General features: G+C 49.5%; 1 protein-coding gene across 1 annotated transcript; it reads left to right on the top strand.

Moving 5' to 3' along the window:
• Positions 1–2,382: 2,382 nt before the first annotated feature.
• LOC139833796 (uncharacterized) lies at positions 2,383–5,763 on the top strand. The gene is made up of 2 exons (XM_071824144.1): positions 2,383–3,903; positions 4,672–5,763. Exons 1-2 carry the CDS (start codon positions 2,383–2,385, stop codon positions 5,761–5,763), a joined length of 2,613 nt encoding a protein of 870 aa, XP_071680245.1.
• The last annotated feature ends 6,839 nt before the right edge of the window (positions 5,764–12,602 follow it).

Here is a 12,602-nt window from a genome sequence, read left to right as displayed (position 1 = left end):
GCTAGCTATGCTGGTTGTGTGATCAGTAAGCGTAAAGGAGGTTGGTTTTTATAGTGACAAACTAAGCGTATCTTGCCAACACGGGCACGAACGAGTCTTCTATTGTGGTGTCATGTTTAAGCTTGGTGAGTACAGCCTGATGCACGTATGTCCATATGGGACGGCCAGATCATCATATTATAACCCACAGTGTCTCATTTTGTATGCTTCAACATGTCCGCATGCATACATCCATATCGAACAAGAGTATGCAGTCCCTCCAGATAGAAATTATTAACTAGTGGTGAAATACAGTACCTTATCTTTTTTAATAAAAAACATTTTATTACTTAATAGTTTAAGCATTACATCTGACCTCTGCATCTGACCTCTGCATATCTAAGATACACACTGCCACACATCCACCCACACGCAGAAAGAGTAGCAAAAAAGACTGAACAAAACCAAGGCATGGATGAACATCTAAGACAAAGGAATCTCAACCCGCAGATTACGCCGCCATTCATGTTGGGAAAAATATCTCTCGTCACATCGTCCAATCGTGTAGATACCTCCATAAATAGGTCTTGATTCTCCGCGTGCTGAAGCAAAGACCACGAACGGAGCAAAGCAGTGCGCCGGCAAATAACCAGTGACAGGGAAGAATTTTTATCAGAAAAACCTTGTCATTTTTACATAGCCATAGCGACCAAATAATGGTAATCGCTTCCACCCTAATAAAAGTTTTAAACCTAAGATCCACCCCATTAAGCCAGTTGCCGAACATATTCGTAACACTACGAGGAGGATACAAGGTAGAACCTATTTGGGTTACTGACCATATAGATTTTGCGAATTGACACCGAAAGAAAAGGTGGTTAATGGTCTCATCATGATGACAAAAGAACTCACTTTTTACTTCCTTGCCAATTAGGGTTTGCAAGGTTGTCCTTAGTAAGAATTACCCCTTTATGGAGGTACCATGCAAAGACCATTGTCTTTAATGGTATCTTCATAGACCACATTTTTTATTATTATCAATTGGCGTGCCAGATTGAATCATAGTATTATACATGGAATCCACATAGAACTTTCCACTCTCTTTAAGATTCCAACGTATCTCATTAGATCCTTGCGATAACTGGACCATCTCTAGCCCCAAGCAAAGCATTCCAAGATGCTAGCCTAGGACCAACAAGATCATGTATGAATGTCACCTTCGGTGGTGAATTTTGCATCACTATTGCAAGAGTATCGGATTTGTGGCGGACAATATTGTAAAATGCATGATATTGTTCGCGAAGAGTGGCATTACCTAACCACCAATCTCCCATAACCTTATCTAAGATCCATCCTTAATAGAGAAAGAAGTATATGGAAAAAATTTATTTGTCGTCATAAGGTCAGCCCAGAAGTGTGAGTCGCCAGGTTTCCATATAACCTGGGACAAAACCTTCGAGCTAACATACTTTCTCTTAAGGATGGTTTTCCATATTTCTTCTTCCGATAGAAGCTTGAATAAAACGTTTACCTAAGCGAGTTCGGTTCTTGACCTTAAGATCATGAATACCAAGCCCTTCTTGGTCCTTTGGTCAGCACACAACACCCCATTTAGCTATTCGATATTTCTTTTTATCATTATCTACTTGCCAAAAGAATCTAGATCAAAAAATAATCTAGTCTATGCAAGACTTCTTTAGGCAACTGGAAGAAATATATCATGTACAATACCATATTACTTAGTACTGAATTAATGAGAACCCAATCGTCCACCAAGAGATAGTAAATTGCCTTTCCAAATCGATGAACTTTTATCTTTAGTCTTTCCTTGGTATGTTTCCATTCAGCTAAAGTTAGACGCCAGTAATGAATTGAAATACCTAGAAAGTTGATGGGAAACAGACCGATCCCACACCCAAAAAGCTCAGCATAGCTAAACAAGTGGCATAACATTGTAAGAATGATGGAGTTAAATAATCCACTTTATGTCAATATGGGCGAATGAACCGGCTGGCCGAATGATAATTGAGAAAATGTCATGAAGTTTTTTTTCCCGAAATGGTGTAGCCACGGCCTCTACATCCAAGTGATACATATGGCCTTCTTACTAACTTATTGCGAAGTATCAAATTCAGTCATTACAGCTAATTGGTTATTGTTAGATTGTATATATTGTATCTATCTAGGACCTAACTGTAATTGTATCTAAACCCTAATTGGCCTGAGTGCCCAATATATAAACACAGGAACCCCACGGCCTTTACCGTGCGAGGCTTCCCCCCAATATCGTTCTACATGGTATCAGCCTAACCAAAACCCTAAACCATCCGATCCTCTCCACCGAGCCGCCGCCGCCAGGTCTAACCCTAGCCGCCGCCGTCTCTCTCTCTTCCGCTGCCACCGATGGCCAACCACTCCAGCGCCATCGTCCCCGCCAACAATGGCGCCCTCGGCGCCCTGCCCTCCGGCAGCGCCCCACGCCAAGTCGGCCCCGTCGTCCTCTCCTTCGACGCCGGGAACTACACCAAGTGGGCGATCTACATGCGCGCCTCTCTCGGTCGCGCCGGGCTCATCGGCCACGTCGACGATACCACCGCGGCCGCCCCCACTGACGCTGCATGGGCCTCCGCGGACTACACCGTTCTCAACGTGCTGCACGCCGCCATCAACGAGGACGTCGCCGACATGGTTCTCTCCCGCGATCAGACCGCGCACCAGCTGTGGCTCGCCGTCCTCGAGCTCTTCTCCGCCAACAAGGCCAGCAAAGCCATCTACCTTGACTTCGACTTCCGTCAGCTGGTCCAAGGTGCCTCCTCCATCACCGAGTACTGCCGGAGCCAGAAGAAGATCGCCGACGCTCTCTCCGAGAACGACTCGCCCGTGTCGGATCGCACGCTCGTCCTCAACACCCTGCGTGGTCTCGCGCCCCGCTTCTCCTCCGCGGCCACGGTCATCTCCATGACGGACCCGCTGCCCACCTTCCTCCGCGTTCGGAGCATGCTCCTCATGGAGGAGATGCAGCAGGCAAACGCCACCACCACTGCCGCCTCCACTGCCCTCGTCGTCCAGGCCCGCCCCCAGCAGGTGGCGTGCACCGGCCCCGGCTGCCGCGGCGACTCCAACACCGCCAAGACCAAGCCCGCCACCAAGACCAAGGGCAAGCCCGGCGGCAAGCCAGGAGGCGCTCCACGGGCAGCGACGCCCGCCCCCACTGGACCGTGGGTGTGCTTCTCACCAGGGGCCATGCCCTGGCGTGCACCCTCCGGCCCCGGCATCCTCGGCACTCGCCCCCAGGCGCACTTCACCTCGGCGCCCACGGCCGCGCCCGTCTACCAGTCCGCGCCCGCGTCCTCTTCCTCGCCAACTTGGGACAACGCGGGGCTGATCGCCGCCCTCAACAGCCTCTATGAGCAGGGTGGCTGGGTTATGGACTCCGGCGCCACCTCCCACATGACCAATGACGAGGGTAACATACTTTTTTCCGCACCACTCTCCACTCCACATTTTGTTACCGTCGGCAACGGCTCGTCCGTCCCGATATCCTCGTCAGGGTACACCTCTTTTAGGTCTCCTTCAGGACAAATCTTCAAACTCAATCATGTGCTTCTTGTTCCTCACTTGATTCGCAATCTTTTGTCTATTCGCAAATTTACTCGCGACAATTCTTGTTCTGTTGAGTTTGACGCTCTTGGTTTTTCTGTGAAGGACCTGAAGACTCGTCGCGTGATCCTTCGCTGCAATGGTGAAGGGGGTCTCTACACGTTTCCTGGCAGTCCGCGTCGTGCTCCACCCACCGCCACCGCCATGCTCGCCTCCGCCTCCGCTGACCTCTGGCACCAACGACTAGGACACCCCGGTCATAATGCTATGTCGGCCCTGCAGAAATTATCTTTAATCAAGTGTAATAAAGCTAGACCCACGCCCGTTTGCCACGCATATCAACTTGGCAAACACGTGCGTTTACCGTTTAGTTCGTCAACTACAGTGTCTAGTGCCAAGTTTGATTTAATACATTGTGATTTGTGGACATCGCCAATTATAAGCAATTCTGGTTTTCGCTATTATCTTGTCATTGTCGATGATTACTCTCACTTCTATTGGGCTTTTCCGCTGCGTCAAAAATCTTGTGCTACTCGCACCTTGGAAACTTTTTTCGCATATGCTCGCACTCAATTTGGCACCCCCGTACGCTCCCTACAAACGGACAACGGTACCAAGTTCCTCAACAAACGCGTTGATACTCTTCTCTCCACACACGGTACGACACTCCGTCTATCGTGTCCATATACCTCTCAACAGAACGGCAAGGCTGAGCGCGCGATTCGCACCATCAATGACACGATGCGCACGCTTATGTTTCATGCTAGTTTTCCCGAGTCGTTTTGGGCTGAAGCTTTGGCTACGGCCACGTTTCTTCTCAATCGCCGACCATGTAAGGCCATCGGTTCATCTATTCCGTTCACGCATCTCCATGGTCGTCCTCCTCCATACCACACTCTCCGGGTCCTTGGTTGCCTCTGTTATCCCAATGTCGCCTCCACGGCCCTTCACAAGCTTCGGCCTCGCTCCACGCCTTGTGTGTTTCTCGGCTATCCGTCCCAACATCGTGGATATCGCTGCTATGACATCGCCTCCGGGAAAATAATCATCTCCCACCATGTTGTTTTCGATGAAGGTGTTTTTCCATTTCAGCATACTCCGACACGGACCGCGACATCGCCGTCATACCACCGACGCCTGGACTTCCTCTTCGCCGACCTTCAGGCCCCGTCGACGTTGGCTGCCCCGCGGCAGGCGCCCGCGGCCTCGCCCGTGCCGTCCCACGTCACGGCCTCCTCCACGCGGACTGCTGCTCCGGCCTCTGGCTCCGCCGCCACCACTCCGGACGTGGTTCCCGAGGAGCCGCGCAGCCGCGCTCCCGCCCGTGGTGCACGCACACCACGTGTGCCGTCTATGCCGCCCGCCGTCGTCACCACCCGCTCCGGTCGGCCTGTTCGTCCTAGGGAGCGGCTGAACCTCTGCGCCTCCGACTCCGTCGACAAGGTCCCGACCACGGCTCGGCAAGCTCTCCAGGACCCTCTCTGGCGTGCGGCTATGGCTGCTGAGCACAAGGCCCTCATCGACAACGGCACTTGGTCTCTCGTGCCCCGCCCTCCTCGAGCCAACGTCGTCACCGGTAAATGGATCTTTCGGCATAAGTTCCACTCCGACGGCTCCCTTGCTCGGCGCAAGGCGCGCTGGGTTGTTCGTGGTTACTCCCAGCGTCCCGGCATTGACTACGACGAAACTTTCAGCCCCGTCGTCAAGCCTGCCACCATTCGCCTTGTTCTCCACCTCGCGGTCTCCAGCTCTTGGCCTATCCGACAGCTCGACGTCAAGAATGCCTTCCTCCATGGCACCCTTGATGAAGTTGTCTACTGCCAACAGCCTCCAGGCTTCGTCGATGCCAGCCGACCTGAGCATGTGTGTCGTCTGCAAAAATCCCTCTACGGTTTGAAGCAAGCTCCCCGTGCTTGGTACCAGCGGTTTGCTGCTTACATCGCCACCATGGGTTTTGTCGCCTCCATCACTGACACTTCCCTGTTCGTTCTACGTTCTGGGAATGACACCGCCTACCTGCTGCTCTACGTTGATGATATCATCATCACCGCTTCGACCACGGTTCTTCTTCAGCGGCTGTTAGACATGCTCCACAGTGAGTTTGCCATGACGGATCTTGGAGACCTTCACTACTTTCTTGGGATTGCTATCACGCGCTCCTCCTCTGGGCTGTTCTTGTCCTAGAAGCAGTACGTCACTGATGTTCTGCAGCGTGCTGGTATGGCTGAGTGTCACCCGTCCACGACCCCTGTCGACACTCAAGCTAAGCTCTCCGCCAGTGATGGTGACCTGCTTCCAGATGGTACGGAGTATCGCAGCCTGGCTGGTGCACTTCAGTATCTCACCCTCACACGTCCGGACATCTCCTACGCCGTTCAGCAGATATGCCTTCACATGCATGCACCTCGCACGTCTCACCTGGCGTTGGTGAAGCGTGTTCTTCGGTATGTGCGCGGCACTATGGACTTTGGACTGCATCTTCTAGCCTCGTCCTCGACCTCCCTGACGGCTTATTCTGACGCTGACTGGGCTGGTTGCCCGGACTCTCGACGCTCCACGTCTGGATACTGCATCTACTATGGAGACAGTCTGATTTCTTGGTCCTCCAAGCGCCAGACCACTGTCTCACGTTCCAGTGCTGAAGCTGAGTATCGCGCTGTTGCCCATGCAGTGGCTGAATGCTGTTGGCTTCGTCAGCTTTTACAAGAGCTTCATCGCCCCCTCGCTACGGCGACGATTGTCTACTGCGACAATGTCTCCGCCATCTACATGTCATCCAATCCAGTGCAACATCGTCGCACCAAGCACATTGAGATTGACATCCACTTCGTCCGAGAGCGTGTCTCTCTTGGTGAAGTTCGGGTCCTGCATGTTCCCCCCGCTCTACAGTTCGCTGATGTCATGACGAAGGGACTACCGAGTCAGCTCTTCCTCGACTTTCGGTCCAGTCTCTGCGTCCGAGAACCTCCCGCTGCGACTGCGGGGGGGTGTTAGATTGTATATATTGTATCTATCTAGGACCTAACTGTAATTGTATCTAAACCCTAATTGGCATGAGTGCCCAATATATAAACACAGGAACCCCACGGCCTTTACGGTGCGAGGCTTCCCCCCAATATCGTTCTACAGTTATGAAGATGCATGCATCTAGCTAGAGATTAAGTCAATTCTTATCATTTTGTTTGCTTTATTGTAGTGTTGCACTTCTGTGCAAGTTTAAGAACTCTGGAAGGCACCTAGTTCTCGGTGAAACTACATCAATTTATATGGAAACTTGCTCTTATCAGTCTGTTACTCCCTCCGTTCATAATTACTTCACGTTCTAGGCTTAGTTAAAGTTAAACTTAATTTATAAAATTTAATTAAATATTTTGAAAAAAATATAGACATTTATAATGTAAAATCTATACTATTAGAATCATCATAAAGTATACTTTTATCTTATGTGTATTTGGTATGGATGTTAACGTTTTTCTCTATATTTTTGATCAAATGTAACAAATATTGACTTTGACTAAAGCTAGAACGCGAATAAAAACGGAGGGAGTATGTTCAGTGTTCACGTCGAATCGTTCCACACCTGTGACGTGCATAATATATATTAACACCTGAGATATGCGTCTTACATGTGTATAACTAGATGACTTATGCAGAAAACAAAGCGGATGAAAGCTTTCAACACGCTTAGACCTGTTCTGAGTAAAGACACTCCAAGGTTATCCCTTATCCCTATACAAAGTTCGAGACAGCTAACCTACATGTGAACATATGATATGCCGAGTGCCTTCCATTAGTAAATACTACTAAGCATGTGAACGGAATCACAACTCCTTCAAAATTCTTTATCAAACTGAGTTGCTAAAAAGACAGTCAAACATATACAGGTATAAACGGATTGGATCGGTTTTTGTACTTCTTGCATTCTTTACCATGCATATCGTTCTGCCGGATCTGAAGGCTGATCAAGCTCTTTTTTGAAAACTTAGCAAAATTCAAATCTGAAGCTTTAAAAAGGTCCAACAAAAATGTCAAAATGCAGTGAATTATTTAGAGCTGTTTTACAGTGCAATTTACTAGCCACGTGGCCTAGTAGTATTGAGCCATATCCACCCTTTGTTTACAAGGGTATTTGTGACATCCTGGCTCGGGGCTCAACATGATTGATAGGATACTCATATCAATAAGTTGCAACTTCTTTTTTAGAAGCTCATCTCGAAATAACTCTAAGGTTAAGCGTGCTTGGACCGAAGCAATTTAAGGATTGGTGAATGATCGGGAAGTCATTCCCGAATACGCACGAGTGGGGATAAAATACGAATGAAAGACTAGTGTTTGTATGTGGGGCCAGTCTAGAGATCCTAGAGAGTTGTCATGGGTTAGTGTTGGTATGTGGGGCCAGTCTAGAGATCCTAGAGATCTGCCATGGGTAGTAAGATTGGCCGAGGGGTGGCCGGGATGTTATATTTGGTATCGGAGCTGACATTTGCGGTTACACCCAGGCGTGTGCGGGTCAGGGAATCGGGCATGTGGCCCATGGCTGGTGTGTCATGTCATGGCACACGACATGACACATGTGCCGGCACTGGATGCATAGACATGTGTCATACTATCATGAGGGGAAGTTCCTGGCTCAATAGGATTGATAGATACTCATATCAATAGTTTGAGGATGGGTGACCGATCGAAAAGTCATTTCCAAGTGCGCACGAGTGAGGATAGAGTGGGCAGGAAATATTAATGTTGGTCGTTGGGACCAATCTAGAAATCCTAAAGAGCTTCCAGGGTAGTAGGCCGGGCTAGGGGTGGCCGGGGGTGTTACAGTATTTTGGATAAATAATATGTTGGTATTTATGTGATTCGATTTCATTTATTACTGTGGAAGTACAACTCTTGTCATCACGATCCATGCAAGTGGCTTCACCAAGGTCCAGAACTATCTGAATAGAACGTCGAGTCAAAAATCGTGACGAGGGAGGAATGCACCCCATGCGCGTGAACTTGTGAATTAGCGCCCGCAAATAAACTTGTGAAATAGTTTTCCTTTTTGATAAATAAGGCTTATAAATTTATTTACAATTTTATTCAATATAAAGAAAAATAAAATCATCTACAACATGAAACAAATGTGTTATAGAAATATATTTTATGGTGAATCTACTAATACTGATTTTGTATTTTATGGAGTAATATTTTTGTCTATAACATTTGTCAAACTTAGAGGATGTTAACTTTAGAAAAAAATGTAAGGCATGTTCAATCAAATACTCGTGTCTGTCTATTTACTGGCATCCAATGATAGTCGACAAAGACTTTCACGAATTGATAAACTCAACGACATAATGGTCCACCTAGATAGAGCTCCATCTTGTGTTGCAACCCATGGATTTTTTTTCTTTTTCCCTACAAAATTTGTGCTGTGTTGTTCAGATTTGTTAGCCATGCAGATGCATCTGCTGTTTGTAACCTACAAGTCAAAATGAGAAATTTATTATGAGAAAGATCAAGCTAAAGAAACTAGTAAAAGGAAGGTTTATGGCTGCGCTGCTACCTATTTGGTCCGCCGTTTGCGCCGGATTTAGTTTTCACCTGCTTTAGTCAATAAGTTGGTAAATCTGGACTGTTTGGACGGTTGGTCTTTCTCCGTCCCTACAGCAAAAAACATCATGATATATTCTACCCGTGTGTAATTTGTTTAATATGAAATGCCTTGTATTCTATGCAAGCCCACAACTCACTGCCTACATGGTAGCAACAAGTCGGTAAAAAATGGTTGAAAAGCAGCTCCGGTCTCAGAGGTGCTGAGGAACAGCCTAGGCAATCGGTCATTCAGGACGAATGGATAAGGGAAAGACGGAAGACCTCAGCCTTGTCTTGCCTGCATGAGAGTCGATCGATGTGAACACACACGTTAAGAACCAGTCTTCTACGTAGGAAGGCGATATAGAAAACGTGTGCTTGTGTATGGGCAGTCGGCGGGCCGGCTGCATAATTTGCGACGGCCGGAACAGATCACACTGCGAGTTTGAACCAGGGACGGCTGCTATTTTAACGAATATTAGAACAAGCCACCATGTGGATTCATGGTAAGCGGCACACTGCAAACTGCAGGTTGGTTGCTTGCTTATTTATGCTGACATAACGTCATACGTGTAAAAGACTAACTAGTTTTCGTTATAAACTGTACTGTAGGATGCGAGAAAATTTTGCAATTTAGCTGGCTAACATATCTGAATAGGATCTTTATTACACGAATATCATTTGTGACTCCCAAGCACACCTAGGCACGGCCAAAGATAAAGAATTTCAAAAATTCCAAGAGTTCTGGTAAAATCTCCATAGCAATTTTTTTTTTTGAAACGGAGACAAAAGCTTTGCCTCATTCATTCATTAAGCAGAAGGTGCTCGGTTTTTATGAGAAAACCGGGCAAAAACCAAACAACAATAGTGCCAAAGCACACCCAAACCACACACTCCGCCACAAGGGCACACCCAGCCACCCTGGCTACCCACAAAAGCTAAGAAGCTCAAGCCGGCCTATGCCAAACAGACGGCTCTTCGGAGAGAGACCGGCAGCTCCGCTTCTGACGATGAGCCTTGGAGAGGAGATGCGCAAGACTAGCGCCGAATAGGACCTTCACCGGACCGCCCCTCGCAGGTCATCGTACACCGCCCGAGGGTGGCTTCGACTTCATAGCAAGAAGAGACCACCACGAAGACATTCGAACACGCCGGAACGGATCCGACTAACATGACCTTGCCGCAACCAAACCTTGGTCGCCACCATCGACGTTGCCTCTCAGGCCTCCACCTGGAACACCCGCATCTCCGGTTGACCTCCTGCCAACCCAGATGCCCTGTGTGTCGAGGCCGCAGGAGGGCGCGAAGGGGATCACCAACTTCAAGACGACGCCCTCAAGAGGGGACACGATGAAGAATCGACGCCGTCGTCCGATCCCGCGGGATCTAGGCTTTCACCCGAAGATGTGAACCCGAGGCAGTGAAGGTCGAAGAGCTCCACGACCGCCCCCCAAGAAGGACGGCGACATCCGCAGACGCCGCGCGGTCAGGCTTTCGCCCGGAGCACACGAGCCACCACTCCCTCACGCGGCCGAACATCGAGAAACACTGCCAGCCCGCACCCCGCAGACACACCTGCTTGTCGTTGCCTATTCGACGGTGCTCCAGAGGAGGGATCCTCATGGAGGGGAGAAGAAGTAGGGGCCATTGGGCGGAGTGTCCTCGGGACGGTGGTACGCGATTTACCCAGCTTCGGATCACCTGCACGATGGCAAGGCCTACTGCTGCTTGTCTGGAATTATCTGGGCGCTTTCGCGTTGTTACAATGAGTTGTGGTTGTGCCTCTAGGGCTCCCGGGATCCGGCTTATAAAGGCGCACAGATCTAGGGTTTACATGGAGAGTTCTAGCCGGAATACAAGTTGCCTAACTATGGTACAATGTCTTGTCGTGTACGTCAAGGATCCGCCTTCCATCTATGTCGTGCGGGATCCGGATACCTTATGGGCCTCCATGGATCCGGCCTCCTTCGTAGGTCGGTTGGGATCCGGCTTCCTGTTCCTGGGCTGGACTTCATCCTTCAGGATCTACAGCAACTGGGCCGCCTGATGGGCCACATGCCACATCACCGACTATGGGCCACCCGGGCTTGCCGGATCTAGCCCATGCCGTGGATATACCCATAAAGTATACCCACAACAGTAGCCCCCGAAGTTCTCCAAGATTCATCATTCCTCCGACTTCAATCAACTCGGATCCGAAGAGAATCTTGAAGAGCTTCTAAACTTTACTTGTTTCCGATGTCGTCTTTCTCGGAAATCATCTGTTCTTCAGTAACGGCAATGTAGCAGGTTTTCCACTTTTCCCGCGCACAACTTCCTCTTTTCCCGCGCTAAATTTTCGGAGATGCGAATCTCTAGCCGGAAATTTCGGGAGTGCACAGTTAAGTTACCTCCACGTCGTTTCACCGCTTTTAACCTAAGACACGTGTCACGTATCCAACGGTGTGACTGTTCAGTTTCCGCCGTCGGATCCGAAACACGAATCTCCGCGCGAGGTCTATAAATACCCCCGCGCGCGGTAACTTCTTCATTCTGTCACCGTCTCACCCACTTCATCTTCCTCCTCGCGCCGCGCCGCCAGCCAAATCTGAACTCTGGCGACCCCACGCACGGAGAGCTTCTCCCGTCGCCGTTCCAAGGCCTCCCTCGACCCAAGATTCGCGTGTTTGATCAGGAATTTTCCTCCGCCGCCGATTCGTGGTCTTCAAAAGCTCAACATCGCAAGTCCGTCCACCTCAACCTCGCCGGCGTCCCGAAGAACCACCGCGCCATTAACGGTAAGTGCGCTGGCCTTGTAGAAGAAGAAGTAGTGTAGTGTAGATTCCGACTACTCAAATTAGTTTGCATGGGTGCAGTCGGAAGCATGTTGCCTAGTTCGTCCAAATGCACTGGTAGTTCTCCAAATAGTCCGGATCCCAGCACATTAGAACCAAGCTGCCCAGAACCCCTTGCATTCCTGCCGCCATATGTTTCCGACATAAAATTAGCTCAACCATTCTCCGCCTCTTCCAGCACTGCACTAGGCCGGATCCCCACCTTCAAAGAAATCCAAGAAGAACTTGAAGGACAAGCTAGGATGGCCGCTAAAGTGCAAGAGGCGGAAGCGAAGAAGGCTTCCAAGGCCCGGATCCGAGAGGGCGAGAAGGGACAGTGGTGGCTCTGTGAAACTAAGGATGCGGAGCTAAGGGATCTCCAAGGTGAAGGCATGATTTATCCGCAATGGAGCTTCATGCACGACTCCGACGTCCCCAAGCCAGGCGCGGACGAAACAGTCCTGACAAAAGCCTGGGTCGAGCGCGGACTGTCGATCCCCTATTCGGAATTCTTCCTCTCCATCCTCAACACTTATGGGCTTCAGCCCCATAATATCTGTCCAAACTCCTATCTCCTCCTCTCGAACTTTGTCACACTTTGCGAAGGGCATCTCGGAATTCGCCCAGATGTCC

This window comes from Lolium perenne, chromosome 7 (assembly GCF_019359855.2).
Source record: "Lolium perenne isolate Kyuss_39 chromosome 7, Kyuss_2.0, whole genome shotgun sequence".
Classification (NCBI taxonomy): Eukaryota; Viridiplantae; Streptophyta; class Magnoliopsida; order Poales; family Poaceae; genus Lolium; species Lolium perenne.
The sequence above is the reverse complement of the archived record's forward strand: the minus strand, read 5'-3'. Positions and strand labels throughout refer to the sequence as shown.

Bases quoted from the DNA above. Each gene is read 5' to 3' on its own strand.
- LOC139833796 (XM_071824144.1), top strand. From the start codon at position 2,383: ATGGCCAACCACTCCAGCGCCATCGTCCCCGCCAACAATGGCGCCCTC. The intron at 3,904-4,671 runs GTTTGCCACGCA...TTTCCATTTCAG, and splicing joins ATAAAGCTAGACCCACGCCC to CATACTCCGACACGGACCGC.